The sequence below is a fragment of the Alligator mississippiensis genome, chromosome 11 (genome assembly GCF_030867095.1).
Source record: "Alligator mississippiensis isolate rAllMis1 chromosome 11, rAllMis1, whole genome shotgun sequence".
Lineage (NCBI taxonomy): Eukaryota > Metazoa > Chordata > Crocodylia > Alligatoridae > Alligator > Alligator mississippiensis.
Genome location: NC_081834.1, coordinates 7,173,382 through 7,193,783, shown reverse-complemented (window position 1 = coordinate 7,193,783; position 20,402 = coordinate 7,173,382). Strand labels below are relative to the sequence as shown.

The 20,402-nt window shown below is 49.3% G+C and overlaps 1 protein-coding gene across 2 annotated transcripts in view; it reads left to right on the top strand.

Moving 5' to 3' along the window:
- Positions 1 to 4,712: 4,712 nt before the first annotated feature.
- The window catches only part of ALDH1A3 (aldehyde dehydrogenase 1 family member A3), a 50,273-nt gene continuing 34,583 nt past the window's right edge, over positions 4,713 to 20,402 (top strand). Inside the window, exons 1-3 of one of the 2 annotated variants that reach the window (XM_014605951.3) lie at positions 4,713 to 4,858; positions 9,439 to 9,543; positions 16,775 to 16,915. In XM_014605951.3, the coding sequence (XP_014461437.1) occupies positions 4,754 to 4,858; positions 9,439 to 9,543; positions 16,775 to 16,915 (351 nt within the window). In that variant the 5' untranslated portion in view covers positions 4,713 to 4,753. Of the gene's footprint in view, positions 4,859 to 7,902; positions 8,020 to 9,438; positions 9,544 to 16,774; positions 16,916 to 20,402 lie in introns of those variants that run through there. The other variant, XM_019477697.2, reaches the window with a different exon arrangement.

Genomic DNA, 20,402 nt, shown 5'->3' with positions numbered 1-20,402 from the left:
TTCTTGCCAGGCATTTGCATTTTCACAGACCTGCAGTTTGCATTTTGGCTTCTATTCTACCCAGGAGAGCACACCGTTCACCAGCAGACTCTCTACATGCCTGAGGAAGGGTGCTTGTGCCCAAAAGCTTGCAAAGAACATTTTCCCCAACTATTTAGTTGGTCTAATAAAAGATACGGCATCTACCCAAAGAAGCTGTTTGTCTACAGCTCATAGTGACGTGCCCTCTGGTGGGAGAGTCAAGAATTGACAATTTATCAGGGACCAAAACTAAAACTAAAAATCCCAGCGTGTGTATTACTGGAGATGAGCCCAGGAGAACATTTCAGTTCGCAAAACCAAGCTGAAAATCAAGTGTGTTGCAGATAAAATGGGATCCACATCTAATCCCCCCAAACCTCTAGGGGTTATCCAACCTCAGCAGGTCTTGTGGGCCAGGTGTCTGGTTTGCAAATTGAAAGCCAAGGCTAGGCAGAGCCCAAATTCTACTTCATTGAAACCACTGAAATCCAAGGCGATGCTTAAGAGATTGTGGCTTTGATCCTCCCCTAGCCGGAAAGGGAAGTAGCAACACTCTCAGGACTCGAGGTTCCTAAATGAATGTTTTTACCTAGACAAACATTTCTGTGTTAATTTTCTGTGTCTGCTTATTTGACTCATGTCCACCTAAAGATGATTATGTACCAGTATTGATGCTATAGGAAAAAAAAGTTAAAATCTATTATATATATATATATATATATATATATATAAAAGTTAAAATCTATATAGATATAGATATATAGATATAGCTATCTATATATCTATATCTATATCTATATCTATATATATATATATATATATATATAAAATAGATTTTAACTTTTTCTATATATATAAAATAGATTTGAACTTTTTTTTCCCTAAGGCATCAATATGAGGGGGAAGTATACATATATACATTTCCCCCCAAATGATTTATAAATAAAGCACAGCTCCCTTTGGGGTGAAATACTGGTTTTCTAACTTTAGGCAGGGTTGGCCCTTTTAGTATGGTCATTCCACAGGAAAAAAGAGATAATGTTTTTGGACTGCCTTGGCTGTAGAAAATATTTCCTTGTGTTACCTTTCAGCTCGCACACCCAGGCAGCATCAGGCTAGTTATCACCTGGGCGGCAGACCTGCAACCCCTCCATGTTAACAGTGCTGCTCCTCTGAACTCATCCGTATAGGCCTGGTGACCCTGGGAGAAAGTCCAGGGTCCAAAGTTTGTTTGAACAGCCCCTGTCCGCTCTAAACTGCATCCTTCAAAGCAGTGCATGCAAAAGCCAAACATGATGAGAAATCTCCAGAAATGAACACTGCTTGCAAATAAAAGATCACACAAGACAGAGACTGCGTAACGATATTCTATCCAGATATACCTCCAGAGCCTAATGCTTCTAATGTAACAGAAATAACAGTTAGAAAACCTATAATCATGATCTCCTAACATCACAACACTTCCTAAAGCTGGCCAGCCTGCCCGGGAAACTGTATCCGAGTCAGAGACTACGTTCTAAGGGATCTTCAAACATCTGCAGACTGGGTCAGCAAAAAGGCTTTCAAAATGACCAAGCCCAGACAAATATGGTCAGAAAGTATGTGCCCTTGTGTCATGTCGCGATCATGACCTAAGCCACTAACCGGGAACTAAGCTTCCTAGAACTGACCTGGCTTTGCTGGTATTTCATGTTCTTTTGCCTGCAACCCACTTCTTTCTTACATGACTACCGGCTTAGCCTGATTGAAGTTAACTTGGCCTAACTTAAAAACAGCCCGAGGCCTACCAAAATGGATGGAATCCAAAAGGATTCAAACGGAAAGCTGAAAAAGATTTACAGGGCAGGGTTTGGTCTTAAATCAGGCCAAGATGGTACAGTGCACGTATATGCACACATGGGACTTGGAGAACACACACACAGAGGACTCAGAGGATCTGGTGTCAAAACCCTCTGGATTTCTTTTGTCCTGTTGTATTTAATTCTTCTTCTTGGAAGGCTTTGGAGGAGAACGGAGTAGCAAGAGGAGATGGAGGGAATTGTTCAGTGGGCCAGGAGAGCAAGGGGCTTTTTACAAGAGTGGCAGAGGAGAAGGCATGGAGCTGAAGGCTGGAGAAGGCAAGAGGAGGGAGTGCATAGGGTTTAGGTCCTCCTATGCTTACTCCTGAGAATTAACCCTTTTTCCTGAGTTCTGGGCATCCTGGCCAAGGGCTGTGCAATCGTTACCTTGAAGCTGAACTATAGCAGCAACCTGGGTCTAATGAGATACACCTGGACCCTGCAGATAGTGCCGGCTGTGGCAGCTCAGCCACGTGGAGCTAGTTCATCATCTCAGGTATTTTAGTTATATCAGTAGGTCTGGCTCTCCGGGAAGAGTTTTGGCTTTTGGTTTCCATTTACAAGGCACTGAATGGCTTGGGACATGCCTGTTTGAGGAAAGGCACAGGGATGTCTCTACCCGGATCAATGGAGGGATGAGGGAGTGTTTTCTGAGCTGGCAGGGTTAGTGACCTCGAGGATAGCTTTTTACAGATGAGTCTGGTTCATTGCCAAGCTCGTCTCCTCCTTGGGGAAGGGCTGGCTGTGCTGAGCCACAGAGTCGGGGCTAGAGGTGAAGACTGCGGTTGGCGTTTTCCCTTTGCATTCCCGTCCCCGGTGACGGGGAGGCGCGGTGTGGGTTGCTCGCTACCAGCGTAGCACTGCTTTCAGGCTACGGCAGATGCTGACCCGGCTCCCCGGAGGGCAGGGACCTCTTGCTGTTTTGAGACCCAAAGTGCCGCTTGTTCGACACGAGACACCCCTTGGCAAATGCCAGCTTTTTGCTTTCATCTTTCTTTGCCACGACAGAAAAGTAACAGAGCAATTAAGGAGCTCAGAAACCTGGCAACAGGTCAGAGTGTTTTTAACACCAGGGAGTCCTAGTTGGCTTTCTCTTGTGAGATGTCGCAAACCATGGTAGTCTGAAGTCATGGAGAAGGCAGGGTAGGTCTGCACCTTAGAGACTAACCAAAAAAACTTGCTCAGAGATGCTCAGACCTTTGGTTAGTCCATAAGGGCCCTAGTACACGTTCAAATGATAAAAACCAGCTATAGACTTGTTACACACTTTCTAGCACTAACTTGATAGCTGGCTGGCTCTTTCTGTAGCTGGCCAGTCATTTGTAATCGGGTGACAATTACTTTGCAGGTGTGGCTGGGCTAAACTTACTGTACTATTAACCTATTAATTCTGTGATAATGACTCTGCACTTGTGGCCGGTTGTACTTTGGAGGACTGGCCTGTCTGAATGTATTGTGTACTAGATGTAAGGTGCAGCAGGAGGAGACAATGGGGCAGACGGACCCCGCCTTCTGCCGGACTTCAGACTAACATGACTACGTCTCCCTACACCCAGCTGCGCGAAGGGCCACAATCCATCCGCGCTGGCTCAGGGACCCTCTTTGGACATCTGCCCTTCAGCTAGTCTGTAAGGTACATGTCTACCCCTCCTCTCTTTGCACCCCTAGTGCTGTGACACCCTGTGGCCCCTGAGAGGCTCTCGGGGCACCCCTGAAAGATGCCTGCACCCCTGAAAGGCTCTCGGGGCACCCCTGAAAGACTCCAGCGCCCTTGAGAGGCTCTTGGGGCACCCCTGAAAGATGCCAGGACACCTGAAAGGCTCTTGGGGCACCCCCGAAAGGCTCCAGCACCCTTGAGAGGCTCTTGGGGCACCCCTGAAAGATGCCAGGACACCTGCAAAACTCTCGGGGCACCCCTGAAAGGCTCCAGCACCCTTGAGAGGCTCTCGGGGCACCCCTGAAAGATGCCTGCACCCCCGAAAGATTCCAAGGCTCTTGAGAAGCTCTCGGGGCACCCCTGAAAGATGCCTGTACCCCTGAAAGGCTCTTGGGGCACCCCTGAAAGATGCCTGTACCCCTGAAAAGCTCTCAGGGCACCCCTGAAAGGCTCCAGCACCCTTGAGAGGCTTTTGGGGCAGCTCTGAAAGATGCCAGGACACCTGCAAAACTCTCGGGGCACCCCTGAAAGGCTTCAGCACCCTTGAGAGGCTCTCGGGGCAACCCTGAAAGATGCCAGGACACCTGCAAAACTCTCAGGGCACCCCTGAAAGGCTTCAGCACCCTTGAGAGGCTCTCGGGGCACCCCTGAAAGATGCCAGGACACCTGAAAGGCTCTCAGGGGCACCCCCGAAAGGCTCCAGCACCCTTGAGAGGCTCTGGGGCACCCCTGAAAGATGCCAGGACACCTGCAAAACTCTCGGGGCACCCCTGAAAGGCTCCAGCACCCTTGAGAGGCTCTCAGGGCACCTCTAAATGATGCCTGCACCCCTGAAAGGCTCTCAAGGGCACCTCCGAAAGGCTCCAAGACTCTTGAGAAGCTCTCGGGGCACCCCTGAAAGATGCCAGGACACCTGAAAGGCTCTCGGGACACCCCTGAAACATGCCATCACCCTTGAGAGGCTCTGGGGCACCCCAGCGAGAGGCCGGCACCCCTGGTAGGCGCCAGGAGGCGGCGGCGGCGGCCGAGGGGTTGCGGAGCCCCCGCAACTGCCCTGAAGCCGCGGGCGGGCGGGGCGGGGCGGGGCGGGGCCTGCGGGGGCGGCAGCCAATGGGCAGCGGCGCGCTGCCGGGCGGTGCCAATGAGCGGGCGGGCCGGGCCGCCGAGGGCTTAAAGCGGCGGCGGCGGCGCTGTCAGGGCGCGGGCGGTGCGGCTCGGCGCGGGGCCCGATCCGGCGATGGCTGCGCTCAACGGCGCCGTGGAGAACGGGCAGCCCGACAGGAGGGCGCCGCCGCCGCCGCTGCCGCGGCCCGCCCGGAGCCTGGAGGTGAAGCACTGCCAGGTGAGCGGGGCACGCGCGTGTGACACGCGCACGCGGGGGTGCTGCGATGCGCCCATTGCACAGCTCGCCCCCGCGCGCGCGTGTGCTGGGGTGCACACGCGCGCGCCGCACGACCCGTGTCTGTGCTGCGGGGCACGCGTGTGTGTGCGCGCACTGATGCGGCGCGACCTGACAGACGTGCGCACACGTCTGTGCTCTGGCACGCGGGCACTGCCTCGTCTGTGCTACGCAGGGGATGCACAATCGGTGTGTTGTAAGGCGCACGCGTGCGTGAGCTCACACACACACTCAGCGTAGAGTCTGTGTCCGCTCGGAGGCACGCGTTGCACAACCTGTGTTTGTGTTCTGATATTCACGTGCACAGGCACACCCTGTGTGCAGTCCTTACACACACACACACACTTACACAGATGCTGCACAATGTGTGTGTTCCAATACATACACACACACACACGCACATTGTACAGTCTATGCCTGTGTACTAATACATGCGTGTGCGCACACACAGGTGCTGCACAATCTATGCCTGTGTTCTAATATTTTCACACACACGCACACACACACACACACGTGCTGCACGTCCTGTGTGTGTAAGCCCACAGAGGTTGTGCAACATCTCTGTGCTCTTATATTCACACAGACATGCTACACAATGGATGCCTCTGTTCTAATTTTCTGTGTCTCGCACATGCACTTACACACGCAGAAATTTAGCGCGGGATGTCAAATACGTAGCAGAAAGTGTCGGTCCTAGGGACGCCCGAGCCCGCACGGAACAGCTTCAGGAAACGGAGTGAAATTGGTTGCTAAAATGACACTTTCGGAAACTTAAAATAAATGCAAAAATTCTGCTGCCGACTGGCGTTAAAACTCCCCGCTGTGATGCACGGGATCGGTTCAGCACCAGCCGGCGCGGCATCCCAGGTCTGTTGAATTGCAGCGCTGACGCGGTTTCTTTGTTAGGCATCCATTTTCTTCTCGGACAATACTTTGCGTTCGCGACCATTGTGCGTCATCCGCGCTGACGAACGGGGTGATGCTGGGTTTCCGAATCGTATCGAATAGGCAAGAGCCGGCCCCATGCGCTGCTGAGCACCTCTCAGTGCTTTGCGCCCGCTAACGTCAGATTGGGATGGAGCAAGTTCTTTCTGTGGTTGAATCCGGCTCCCACTGAAGTCCCCGAGAGCGTTTGCGTTGGTTTTGCTGGTGCCAGGATCAGGCCCTCTGGTTGTAGCGTAGGAAGGTGCGTGCGGGTTTTGTGCTGTGAAGTGCTTTCAGCGCCTTCGAGTTTCTGCCAGATACTATAGAAAATGTAGGCACGCTGCAGCTTGCAGGATGGGATCTTGCGATGCTGCCAGCGTTCCCGGTGGCATCGATTCTCACCCCCCTCAAAGCGTCTGATCTCCAAGCTCCCCTGCCGCCCCACAACCCCTAAATAAAACAAAACCACCTCCTTCTAGCTTGGCTAAACCTTGGGCTGCAGAGACGCCAGACCAAAAATCGAATTCTTAGGCTAATGGATAGTGTTTTCTCTCTTAAAATGCCCACTTGCCTCGAAAACTATACTTTCCAGTGCTCTTGATGCCCTGCATGGGAGGTTCCTCCTGGTTTTGTGACTTTGAGACCCCCGGGGTCCGCTCCTCTTGACGGCGGAGAATTGAGAGCCGATGCAGAAACGGGCGTTGCAGCACTGTAGTAGCGAACTCTCTGGTTTTTTGATTGTTAAATAGACTGATTTTTTTTCAGTGGGGAGACTCCTCCAGGTATAACTTCGATCTGCTCCTTCCCAGTGGTCCGTCGGACTGAACAAGACGAAGGCTTTCGAACATTTAACACGCAGCGGTTCATGTTTTCAGCATTGTACGGCATCTGAATCCATTAGTAAAGAAAAGATATATCATTTTAAATGTGTTCCCCCAGCTGCAGGAGAATGACTAGAGATAAGTGGCACCAGTTTCTCCGGTTTAATATTGTTTCTAGTCCTTGCCAAAGGAATCGAGGGCGATTGGCCATTTATTAATTTGTCGCTGGACACAAATCCTTCCTAAATCCACAAGCTTCCCTACATACCTTTTTTTTTAAAGCTGGGGCTTTGTGCTTATCTGCAACTTGCATCTTCTGTTCTTGGTTTTGGGATGGCGCAACATTTTAGAAATGGCGCTTCCCCGGTTACAAGTAGCTCTCGAGGATTCATTTCCACTTCATCCACACAGCAGAGGAATTTTCTCCTTGAGTGCTCAAGAGTGTCCTGCTTTTTATTTTGTTTTGTTTTTGGTTTTTTAAAAATGCCCAGAACCATTAATCCTCCCTCTTTTAGGGGTCATCCTGCTGCAGTCTTTTTTCCAAAGTGGGGGGGGGAAATTGCTGACTTCACTGGTAGGCTTTCCTGAGATTTTGTACAGAATTAGGATCCTCTGAAGATATCTAGACCTTCACAAAGACTGCCTTTTAGATGTGGTACATATTATTGAATTATGAATGCAAGTTCTACCTCTGCTGTGTGTTTTGAGTGCTAAAATCTGATGAGGGAAGTTGGAATCGAGATTCAGTTTATTCTAGGAAGTATAAGTTTGACAGGAGAGGTATTTTGCAAACTCTGTCAACTTGTCCCAGATGTTTACAGCTGTTTTGCAACCGCTTCCATCCATTTGCAGAGCCAGAATCTTGTCTTTATTTCTGTGAGTTATTGAATTGAAGTCATTTCAAAAACCAAATCTTACAAGCTGTTGATCGCTCTCGTGATTTTTGGAGCCAGTGATGGTTGGTCCCAAATGATCTTCCCAAAGTTTTAATATCTTAAAGAACAACAGGAGACCACAGCAACGCCCCATGCTGTGCGCCGGCCCGAGGAGTGGCTTCTTATCAGAAACCCAAACATTGCTGCGAATCTCGGGCTGATGCCAGCGTAGCCTGTATAATGAAATCTGTAAATCCATCGTTCATTCGCTGTAGTGACTGCGTCCTTTTTCCAACTCCCTGCTCCAGAATGAACACTCAATCTGTTGCAATAAAATGCAACTCCCAGTTCTTAGCTGTAGTATATATCCCATTATAACTTCATGGACCTTCCTGTATCCCTCTGGTTTGCCGTGCGCTCTCTGGCTCATGAAGACCCAATTTTTCTTTGCCTTCCACGAACCTGCTTTTACTTTTCCTATTTGGTAAGTAATTAGCATCCCAAATGCTAGCCCCCTAAACCCAGGTACTTCCGTGGTGGTGTTTGTGAGCACCAAGATATTTCAAACTTTCTGCCCCGTGAGTTCTCTTGCAAACTTCACTTTGGCATCTTGTTACACCGAGCCTTGCAATCGCGCCCCTCTCTAAAAATGAGAATGATTAAGAACAGGTGGGTCTAAACCCCCCCACTTACTGCAGTCCCATCTAGGGTGCCTGCCACCTCCGATATCTACAGACATACCCAGAGAAATATTTTTTACAGTGTTCTTAAAAGATAATCATTTTGGGTTCAAACTGGGCAAAGAAGCGAAACTACGTATGATCCGCTCTGAGTTTTGAATGCATGAGGGTGCAGGATTCAAGCTGTTGACTTGTAGAGTACGTTAGCAAGGTAGAACGTTTTTGTTCAACTAAGCTAAATCTCCCACTTGTGCTTCTTAACCAGAGGCGAGCTATATCAATTTATGTGGGGTTTAGCTTCCTTTTTGCTCCAAAAGAATGGGCAATATGCTATTTCGTCTGTGTTGACAAGATGAAAGTGTACATAAAAGATGGGTGGGGAATTGCATATACATATCTGTGCATTAAATCACAAAACTTTTTTACTGCTTTTAAAATGTTAAAAGTACTTTAGTGGATTTTTAGGTGTGCAAAGTTGGGATTGTTTGTCCGGGCTTTAGACATGCAGCATTTTAAGCATTTATGATTTAAAATTTTTTTTTTTTAATTTGCATATACGAACACATTTTAGATGCACCTTATGTCCTGCTGACAAAACCCGAGTGCCCTTGTGGAGGGAAGGGCCTTCGGGTGATGCAGGGTTACGAGGCTGGGGCCCCATTTCACGTTCTCCAGTGGCAAATCCTGGAGAACTCCTTGGGGAGGAACCCCAGCAGGGATAGGAGGGAGTAAAATACAAGCCATTAGCAGCTCACTCGCAGCATGGAGAACGTGTGTGCTCTACACTATTACAAAAAGTTTTGGGGGGTTTTTTTGTTTATTTTTGGGGTTTTTTGTTTGTTTTTTGCTCAAAACATATAGGTTCCTCTTGGAGCTTCTCTGAAAAGATGCATTTGAAATAAACTTGCTGTCACACACCCAACCATGTGAATTTTATTGTGTGAGCCCAATCCTGCCCCCCACCTTCCTTGTTCCCCCCTGCCCCGCACCCTTCATTGGGCCTTGCACACAGCCCTTGGTTTGGCTTGGCCCGCCGGCTAAACGTGGCAGCAGCAGCATAATCGCGTACGGCCAAATCATGCAAAGGTGCTCGATGCTCTTAACTTCCCTGGATTTCTACAGCTCCTGCAGAGACAGACTTGAGCATTGAAAGACTGTGTATAATGCATGGACGTGTGGTTTTGTTTTCTGTTTTATTTTTTCCCCCCTTTCCCTCCCATTAGATATTTATTAACAACGAATGGCACGAATCCATAAGTGGCAAGACGTTCCCCACGTATAACCCCTCGACTCTGGAGAAAATCTGCGATATACAGGAGGGAGACAAGGTAAGATTTGCTGGGTAACTCGTGCATGGATTGGGAAAGCGTACTAGATTCCTTTGTTTTTCTTTTTCTTTACAAAATAAGCTTGGCATTAGGCCTGCGATAACTAAACGTCTTGGCCTGCCTCCTCAAAGGGATTACAGAGAATGGGATCAATTATGTCCAACTTCACTAGAAGCCTAAGAGTCTCTCATCTCCGATAGGAATGACGATTGCTGTAACAGTCTGAGTCAAAGGAGCGATACAGAACGTGGCTTGCAAGGCTTTAAAATTGGAAGCGATTAAGCCGCTTTCCCCACCCCACCCGAAGCAGCCCTCTTTCATTATAATTCTGACATAATTCAGGTCCCAATATTGCACATATTTATGTGCCTGCTTAATTTTGCACACACGAGTAAGCTCAGGGGTTTCGGTGGAAATACTTGCATTTGCTCGATGGGGGCCAGAGCTTGTGCTCCAAGGAGCAACGCCCGTTTTATTTTTGGAGATGGTCTAAAAAACACTTTTTCCCTTGGATTCTGGGCTCCCCTCTCGGGACGTGCGTCATTACTGTGGAGAAGCAGTTGTCCAGATGACCAAAAGATGAGTAGGAGAAGTTGGTATTTTCTCAATACATGGAGGATAGATTCAAGAGCTGGCCAAAGAGGCTCTAATGGGAATGGGGAGGGGAGAAATAGTAACAGGAGCAGGACTGGGTCTTTAGTATCCGAAAAAGTAACCGCCCATATTCATCTAAAGAAAAGAAAAACCTTCTCTAATAAGTGCTAGCGTCTTCTGCGTTCTGACCTGTCGGAGGCTATATTGTCTTGTAGGGTCTGCCTGTTTTGGGTCAAGAACAGCCTGATGTAGTAGGAAGGATAGATTCAGAGGAGTGCTTCACCCACCAGGTGACTGAAAGGCTGGTTCCTTGCTAAGGATATGGCATCACAGCCAGGTTGCTGAAGTTCTCCATAGCAGGAGGGTGGTGAGGGACACTTTGAAGAGCAAAGGGTGTCATCTAGTCTCCCTGTGACTGAGCCACACTTCATGGCTCCTGGGCAGGCAGATTGGCTGCCCAGACGTGGCCCCTTCTGTGGTTCTTGGCTCAGAGCCCCCTCCTCATCCGCAATGCATGAGGGCACTGGGGATGTTGTCCTGGGGAGCAGCAGAGGGTTATACAAGCTCAAAACTTGCCTCCGTGCTGGGAGAAGCACCCTTGCTCCTGATGTAACCCATGCCTTGGTGGCTGCGGCATTCAGGAGGCTGAAAACCTCTGTGGGCATTGCAGCTATGGCTGTGAGCTTCAAGCAAGGGGCCCAGCGGCAGACTCTCCTGTTCTTCCACCCATTCACATGGACGGGGAGAGAGAAGCCGGGTGTACACTGGAGGCAGTGGAGGAAGATAACCTACAATTCCCTTGCATTCACTGTATGTAACACATAATTGCAGCTCATTAGAAAGGCTGTCTAAACCCAGGGGTGATGCTAACCCTGCTGGAACTTTGCTTTCCTCGGCAGAAGCCATGGCTCCTCTATTATTATGTGAGCTAAATGCCTCCTTGAGCAGTCACCCAGCCATTGCTGGGATACTCCAGCTTGCTTGGAGAGCCTCTGTTTAAAGAAAACTGTTGAGCAAAGCAAAGCAGGCTACCTCCTGGCCCATCTGCAGAGCCCTCCTTACTTGCATCCCTCCTGAGTACAAGGGTGATTTTATTTTTTTTTCACCTTCTACCTTATGAGGCTGTCAGTGGAAAACTTCTTCTCTGAGCCTTGCTAAGAGAAACTAGCCCGTGGGCTCCCAACTGCAGAAGCCCTCTAGATTTCCACGGTGACTGAGATGGACTGATCTCTACAGGGCACGAACAAGCTAGTTCTGGCTGCTTTTTGCCTCTTCCTCCACTGCGTACATTATACACCCAGCTTCCCTGCCCACATCACTGGGTATGGTTGGAGGAACGAGAGTGCCTGTGCCTAGGCCTGTTGTTGGGAGCTCACAGCTGTACCATTCTGGGTAGATTTGCTGAATTCTGCTTTGCAGCTTTGAATCCCCTTAGTTTGTGAAACTCAAAATCATGGGACGTCCCTGTGGCTGGAACCAAAGATTCCTGTGCGAACTGAAACTGCTGCGATAAGCCCAGCCCTATTTCAGTCCTGCCCATCTGAAGTTTCAGGCTGACCTGGTTCATAACCCGAGAAATGCTGTGGAGGAGGGCTGCGCAAAGCTTCGCCGGCTATTTCGTTTCAAGCTCAGAACAGCGAAATCGAAATGAAATGAAGGGCTTCGAAACAGCTTCGAAACGAAACGAGGCCAGTCGAAACGTTTCGAGTTATGAAGCAGCAGCCCGGTGGTGGGAGGCAGGGGAGAGCCAGGGCTGCGCTCCACCTCCCTTCACTGGGCTCTGCTCCCAGCACCGGTCCCAGGTGGCTGCAGCAGCCTCCCGCCTGCACCCCCAGGAGGGCTGTGGGGCTCTGCCGGACTCCCCCGGGGGTGCGGGCCCCTGATCTGGCTGCGATCACAGGGGCTGCTGCTCCTCCAGTTTCGTGCTTCCCCATCATAACCTATGGGCGAAACCTCGAAACAGCGAAACTGTTTTGACAAAACGAAACGGAGTGGTGCTGTCGAAACAAAACACTGTTTCCTCGAAGCAGAATGCTGCTGTTTCGGGCAACCCTACTGTGAGCTCTCTTCTGCCGTGGTCCTTAGTGGGGTCTCTTAAAGAGGCAGAAGTTTGGGCTAAGACCCTCAGGGAGGTGGCTTTAGTAGTTGGTACTGAAGTTGTGGGTCAGGATCAGCTGTGTGGCTGCCTCTTGCCCTGGTTCTGGGTTGTTGGGGTGGGATGCCACCTGCCTAACCTTGCTATCAGTCCCCCAAGTAAAGTCTATTTGCTTAAGCTTCAGGCAAGGATGGGAATTTGGCAACTAATAACATAGTGATGACAACTTGCTTTAGGGCTGAAATGCATCCAACCTTTTATTAAGCTGGGAGCAAAGGTTGCGTTGGCTGTTTTTCTTTAGTTAGGAAATTAAAACAGAGTTGTTCTCAGTGACGGTCTGCTGGGGAGAAGAAAATAAGGGAAATCTCGGGTGGGAAGGAGACGGGACACACAACTCTCGATTGACCTTTTCATTATTGGATGTGGTGGGGTTTGTTATCTACCAGATAATAAGAGCTGGGCACTCGCATTTGCCAGGCTGATGCTTGGCATGGGAATATCTGTATCCTCTGTGACATTCTGCTGCTTAACAGGCAGTTGCCAGCCTGCTTCCAGCTCTCAACCATTGCACGCCAGCCTGGCACATATGTCCATGCAAAATACTCAGCCCATTGCCATTTGTTTGTGATAATGCAGAAAACTGAAACCCATGCATGGGCAGCAGAAGCAGAAGGCTAAGAGCATAAGTGGGGCCTAGGCTGCATGCTGGTTTTCTGCACACGTGGGAGTCCACCCATCAGTGGCAAATCTGCAATATTACATGCTATTAAAGTCGGGTTCTTAAAATGGGAAATGTCTGGCAGCCTTAGCTAAAGCTGTGCTGCTCCTGATAATGCCTCTTGCAAACCTTAACCCAGGTGTACCATCAGCATGGGGCACATGGATGGCATTTTAAGGCTTTGTGTTCCAAAATAAGAACGTGCATGGGAGGCTGACTGCCCTGAGCTGCTGGGGGAGGCAAAACGGCTTGTGCTACTGCAGATTTTCCACTGCTGGGTGGAACTTGCACCTTTTCACTAGTCGGGCTGAAATTTTCCATGCCAGATGTCTGCCTTGTCTGCTGTTATTTTTAAAAGTTTTAGCAAAAATGACTCTGCGGTTACCAGAAAGAAACTAGGGAAGCCTACGCAGCCTTTTGTCTCCATTGAACAAAATTCGTTGAACTGTTTCATTAAGAAGCACCAGTACCCCAATTTTGGGGGGGCAGAGACTTGATGCTTGGCTGTGGGGTTGTCCTGGTCCCATGGATTAACCTGGTCCCATGAAAATGCCTGCATTTGATCCAGTCCTGTGTCTAGGCACAATTTCTGTAGGCACATACTTGGTTAGAGACTTAAGGTGTTTGGCAGCTAAATTTTCTGAAAGGTCCATCTGCACTGGGCATGCCCAGTCCCGTCCTAGCTCAGCCACGCTGGATGGTCTGCCTTGTGCCATCCTTACCCCACCTGGAGATGAGCAAGGCTTTCCAGGCAGTTGCTTCTCCTACCTGTGATGTCCTATGTAGGCACTGGGCATAACAGCTGAGAGGAGGGAGCCTGTTTTATTAGCGCTCAGGGGGCTAGGCACCAAGGAGGTGGAAGTTGTCTAACTCATATACAGAGGCAAGAGTGGTGGAGGGAAGAAATAGTAATAATTAGAGATTTGGATTGATATGCAGATACCCGAAGTCAGGGAAGAGCAAGTTGAGGTTTCCTGGGCATTTCCAAACTCCCCGGTGCTCCGCTTTGCAACCTCCGCTTACTTTTAACCCAAGTCCTTGTGTGCAATACTCAAAATCAATCCTAGCTAGATGGGAAGTAGTCAGGCTCAGGCCTCCTCCTGGGTGTAAGTGCCACGTTTCGTCCTTGGCACCTTGACAGTTGCGACTGTCATTGTCTCGCATTGTGCCTACGTGTTGCAACATCAACGTAAAGTAACGCACCGTTCGGATCCGTTTTTAATGCCTAGTCATAACAAGGCGGATTATGAACGGCATTTCAGTCTTACCTGAGAATTTCCTTGTTTTGGCTGGTTTGAATTCAGACGCTTCGTTTTGTGGGTTTGTGAGCACGCATTGTACGCATGCAAGTAATAACCTTTTGAATATTCAGCATGTGAGTCATACCTATGAATAACTTGTGTTGGGGGATTTTGTAGCCTAGGTGTGCTATCAGGAACTGATGCCTTTGGAGGAGAGCAGTGCTGTGACACGTGAAGCACCGGGGGCTGTGTTATAGCTTTAAGCACTCTGTACTTGGTAGGTCGTGGAGGGATCGGGTCTTAATGACACGAGATGGCGACTGTGGCAGTAGTGATTGCCCCCTCCATCAACAGGACGCAGAGTTGCCCACAGGTACAGAGTCCTCGGCTCCAAGCGCATCCAGGGCCAGACTCGACTCAAAGGAAAGGCTACAGAAATAGTCCCACTGACTCAAAAACTTGTCCCTTTGTGAACCAGTCTCCAGGATGCCACTCTGCCTTGCTTTCTGCAGTCTGCATGTCCCATCGCTAGTGTTAAAACCACTTCTCATTCTAAGGAATGCAGCTAACGCTTCGTTATGCCTTGTACCCTGCCTTTATTTCTTTTCTTTTCAAGGCTTAGTTCCTAATTTCAGCAGCTAAATGAAGTGGGGGGGGGGGTGTACAAAGCGGAGAGCCTGCTGGGGTCTTCTCGTCTGTGATTGATGGGGCCAAACAGAGTAGATGACAGCACTTGGGTCTGTGTATGTATGATGCAGCCAGAGCGACGTCGGGATCGGCACCACGCGGTCCTTCCAAGGCCTCCTGTGAATGCAGCTGGCTAGATCCAACATGCGTGCCGGCAGGAGGACTCCCTCACATTAGCTGCCATGTGCTACTTCCACCTTAATTCTGGAAATAAAACTAACCTGGGTCTCTGACAATGCCGTAGCCTGGCTGCTGCCCTTCCAGCAAGGGTGGAGTCCTGATTTCAACTGCTTGGGAAAACAGGCTGATAAATACTGTGTAATCCTTTCTGTAAAGAGAGAGGGGGCCAAATACCTATTGGGTGTGTGTAAGCAGATGCCACTTCAGGCGGTGGTGTTTGTTGCAGCCTCCTTTGCAAATCTTCATGTCTGATTGCTAGTGATATTACTTATCGTTGTGTGTGCGCACATACACGCACGCACACCCCTCCCCTGAAAGCATACGTTCATTATAGAAAGTGTAACGTGTATGCTAGAAGATGTCGTACAAAACAGGTTTCCTTGTAAACAGTTTGATGTGAAAGTCTATTTGGCTGCATCCTGAGCTGTCTGCAACTCCTACCAGTTTCATTGGAGTCACGGTTTTGCCTGCATTTTAAAAATATGATCAATGTACAGCCTAGGGAAGTGGAGGCGGGGAGGTAGAGAAACTAATGAGGCAGATGTTGGCCAGAGTAAGCGTATGAAGAGTATACAGAAATGGAGCCAAATATGCTTATTTTACTTCTCTAAGTAGCAATAACCACTTATGGCTATGGATCCCTAATTACACTAGCTGAGGAACAGGCTCTCAGCAATGAGTAAGATCACTTACCAGCCTTACGTAATGGGGGACACCTGGTTGTTAAGAAACTTGGTCTAGAGTCCTTAATGAATTTGATTTTTTTATTTTATTTTATTTTATTTTATTTTTTGGGAGGGGGTGGTGAATTGAATTGTCTTTGACTGGAGTAATTATGGGTTTGCATGGGGGGGGAAATTGGTTTGTCCAGTGGGGTCTGGGAACTATAATTATTCCCTTGGCTAAAACCATAATAATATCCATGCTGCAAGTGCGTTTTCTTTCCCACATTTTAGTTTTAAAGATATTGATCCATCCAGATTTGGTTTGTAAAGATGAGAATAACACCAGACCTCTTGCTGGAGCCAGAGGAACACTTGTCCAGTCTCTTAACACAGCGATTCTCATTCGAGTGCCACGAGATCTTCGTAAGGGCACTGTGGGGTACCGTGCAATATTAGCGCTGCTAGGTATGGGGCACTAGGTAATTCTAGCCGTTTCAAATAGGACTCCATTGCATCAAAAACCGTTCTGACCTGGTTTTGCGGTCTCTTTGAGTTCTTTGCAATAGAAAAAAATAGGGCAATTCTTCTATAATCAAGAAATGAGTGAACGCTGCAGGCTGGCATTTTCTGAGGGGGTACTGGAGTCTAAAAGGTTGAGAACCACTGCTCAGAAACTGTTTGGGGCTCGTACTTGGGCGCTGATGTTGTCTTCCTTCCATCTTTTGGTAGCAAAGTAGGCGATACAAAAAGATCTTGGCCCAGCTCCATAAATGTCCCTGCTCCTGCCTGTAAAAGAGCTTCGCTGACTTGTCAAAAGAGGAAGTTTTAGGTTCCAGTTTGGTCAGGTCCAACAAGACCTGTTTCCGAGGACCGCGAGGTCAGCTGACACCTTGCAGGCTGAGTGCCAAAGTCAGGAGGGAAGTAGGAGACTCGGGGCAGGCGATCGGGCATCGCAGCAGCTGGGTCCTGCGAGTAACGTGCTCACAGCCGGGTTGTAGCGCCGAGCAGTTGTTGACCCTCTTTAACCTGCGCTCGTGTGTGGTTGCTCTAGCCCGACGTGGACAAGGCGGTGGAAGCAGCAAGAGCCGCGTTCCAGAGGGGATCGCCATGGAGACAAATGGACGTCTTGAACCGCGGGAGGCTGCTGCACAAATTGGCCGACCTCATCGAGCGAGACCGAGTCACTCTGGCGGTAAGTGAAGAGTGGCAGGCGGACAACAACCAGCCCCTTGGACGCTGGGCAGCTGGGCCTGCTCGTGTCGCGTCTCGGGTGGTTTCTCTGTAGCGTCCCTCGTACGCCAAAGGAGAATCGCGGTTGCAAAGAGATCTCGTTTCCCAAGCCCCTGATTTCACTGACCCACGGAAAAAGGGACTTTCGAAGGAGTTGTGTGTAGGGGTCGACTTAATTCGCGGTTTCACAGGTTTTGTAGCAACTGCAAAAAATGGAGCTGTCTGCGATCGCCAGGAAATACTGCATCGGCGGTGATTTCCCACAAAAATCAATCTTAAACAAACCGACCCAGTGTGTTATTCATATAATAGACTGTTTTAGAGTGTCTCGAGGCTCACTGCGGTGCAAAGACAGCAAACAACCACAGCTTGGATCACGTGATTGAGAGCTGGTGTCTGCTAGCGCCGTAGGCTAAGTGAAGTCTCTAGTCAGCAAAGTGAACATGGTTTCTATTCAAGTTAGCATTAATTAGTATTTCTAAACTTTTTGTAGAATGCTACATATCATTATGATGATATAAGCTACAATTCATATTGTATATAAATTTATATTTATAATGCATTTCAATTTACATTTTAATTTAATACTTCGATTTATCATACTATGATATGTATACAATATAATTTACTTCTCGCGGAATTTGCTGTCAAATTATACAGTATATGCCTCTCCTCCAGTCGGCAGTGAGGGGTGGGGCTGCTGGGAAGTGCCCATAAAATCGGCTCTTTATGCTGCGACCAAGCTGCAAAAATGGCTTTGTCTTGCTACGAGTTAAGTAGACCCCTGATTGTATGTATATTTTTAAGAGACATTGAAGGACTTTTTGACTCCTTTAAGAAGAGCTACCAACATGAGGGCCCAAATCTAAATTCCCCTGAATTTAGCAGAGCTAAAACTTGGAAGCACAGCTGAAACTTTCCCCCCCCATTCCAGATTAATAGGCCTCTCTGCACCCCACCCTCATGCCCCAGGAGCAGGAAAACCTGGCTTCCTTAGAAAAGCTGCTTGTGCTCCAGCCCCATCCCCTCTATTGGGTAACCTGACGGGGTAGCTGCCCAGAACCAATGGGCTCAAGCATTGACCTTGTCTCTTCTCACAAGGAGTCAGGCTGGTTTATCCCCGTCAAGCCCTTCTCGTGTTTGGCCACTACATCGTCTTTCTGGCCTGCCCGTTCCAGCCTTACTACAGCCAAAGGCAGTCCCATTGCTGCTTGCCACCCAGCAGGATGCCCGTGCTCAGCACATCACAGAACATGTATGGCTGAAGTGGCATTGACTTGGCTTAAACTCCTTACAGAATGGGGGCCCTTGTGTGTAAAGGCAGCCAAGGTTGGGCCATCAGGGCCCGTGTCTGCCTGGCCCCGAGTGCCCCTGCGCCCTTGGAGTCATGGGGAACGTGTGGTGCCCACAGGAGATGTCTTGCATCTTGGCATAATGCAGGGGGCTCGCATGAGTGATGGAGACGAAACGGGCAGCGCCCAGGTTTGCCAGCAGCCCTCGAACACGTCAACGCCCTGAGCAAACTTGACGCTAGTGGTGCGAACAAACACGTCCTGCCTGAAGTGCAACATCCTCCTCCTTGGCTACTGTCTTATGCTGGCAAATATTTTTCTAACCAACTTCCTAGATCAAACAAGCTGCAAACAACTCCCTCCCCATAAATGACACAGGCAACCGGTTCCGTAGCATCTCAGAGGCCTGTTGCCCATGTGGAAGTCGGTGAAAGAAACCTCTGTCAGATTTTGGATGAGGAACAATCCTGCATTGTTGGAGGAGGACTTGATTGGCCTGCACCATCTCCACCTTGAGTTGATTTGTTTCTTGAGAACCTTAGAGAGGACAAATAACAATGGCAAGGTTGAAGCAACATGCTTGTCCTCTACAGTGAACCACATCAAAGGGGCTGTCTGAGGGACCCCACCTTCCTCTCTAGCTATTGAAGCTATTCTGGGTGGCAGGAAAGCTTTCATGACTCATGCAGAATCTTCCACCTGCTTCGCTGGGTTTTTTGTTTAAATCCGCTGTGAATTGACTGCTCCAGAATCGCTGCATCTGCAGTGTGAATTGTACCTCCATCCTCTTCCTGTTGCTTTCCCCCATCAACACCTTGTCCAATACAGGCCAGACCTAACCTGGCCTGATTCCCCAGTGCAGGTGAGTGCTGCAGGGCAGTGTGCGATACAAGCATGCTAGGAGCACACCAGGAACTCTTATGCATCTGAGAGAGTACAAATTTCAAACGTGAGATTGGAGACTGCAGATCTGGGTGCCTTCAAAAGGACCACTAGACCTGTACCTCTATCTCTATTTATTTTTAAGATCATAAGAAAGTTGGGCTGGAAAGGACTCCATGGGCACGTCCAGGTGCCCGTGAACGTTTGGTTCCCTGGAGACAAGTAGCGCTGGCACACCTTGCACTGCCGCTGCTTGTCCTTGGGGAACGACTGGTCCTCGTGCGCTTTGGCATGCAGAAGGTTACCCCACTTCGGGTAAGGGAGGCTGGGGCCAGCACTGTGCTGGCCCCAGCAGCCATACCTGGGGTCCTCCTGGGGCTCCAGCCACAGCGATTCTGCTTTGTGGAGCCTAGCTGGAAGCAGAGCATGGCTCTAGGTGGGCCGAGTCTGTTTTTTCAGCAGCACACGCTGACCAAGTGTGTTTTGCTCTGGGTTGTTTTTTTTTTTTTCCCCCGTGGTTTGGTTTGTTTTTTTTTTAAGAACCCCCAGGATATCCAGGGGTCAAAAAAAACCCGGTGCAGCACACACTTGGGCAGCGCACCCTTGCAACGCAGAGAACATCAGACTGCGAGATATGTGGCGCTGCAAATGTGTTTGCAATGCCACATACCGCACAACCATGCTCATCTGGCACAACCATGCCCCACAAGGTCATCTAGTCCAGCCCCCTGTTCAAGGCAGGATCAGCCCTGACTAAACCAACCCAGCCAAGTGTCTGTCTAGCTTCCTCTTCCAAGGACAGAGATCCTGCAGTTTCTCTAGGTAGCCTGTTCCAATACTTGATCATGCTTGTGGTCAAAAAATTCCCCCTAATCTCCGACCCAGATTTCTCTTGTGGCAGCTTGAGGTCATTGCTCCTAGTCCTGTCCCCTAAAGCCACAGAGAACAATTCATCTCCATCCTCTCTCCCAAGATGGACGGAGAGAAATGGATTCATCTTTTTGCTTCTTTCCTATTAGTTGTTGTCCTAAGTATCAGGAATGTCGTGCCTGCTCTCGGAGGATTTTTTGAGGCTATTCTGAAGTTAACCACGTGACTGCATGCCTTAGTGGATAGAGGATCCACCCTCTTTCTCCCTGCCCAAAAGGCAACACCAACTTTTATAGAGACTTGGATCTACTTAAGGGGAAGAGCCGAAACCCCTGTTTTGAATAGCTCGGAGCATAGGGGATATCCAGGACGGGACCCATGCGACTCGGCCCCAGCCCTGCTGGA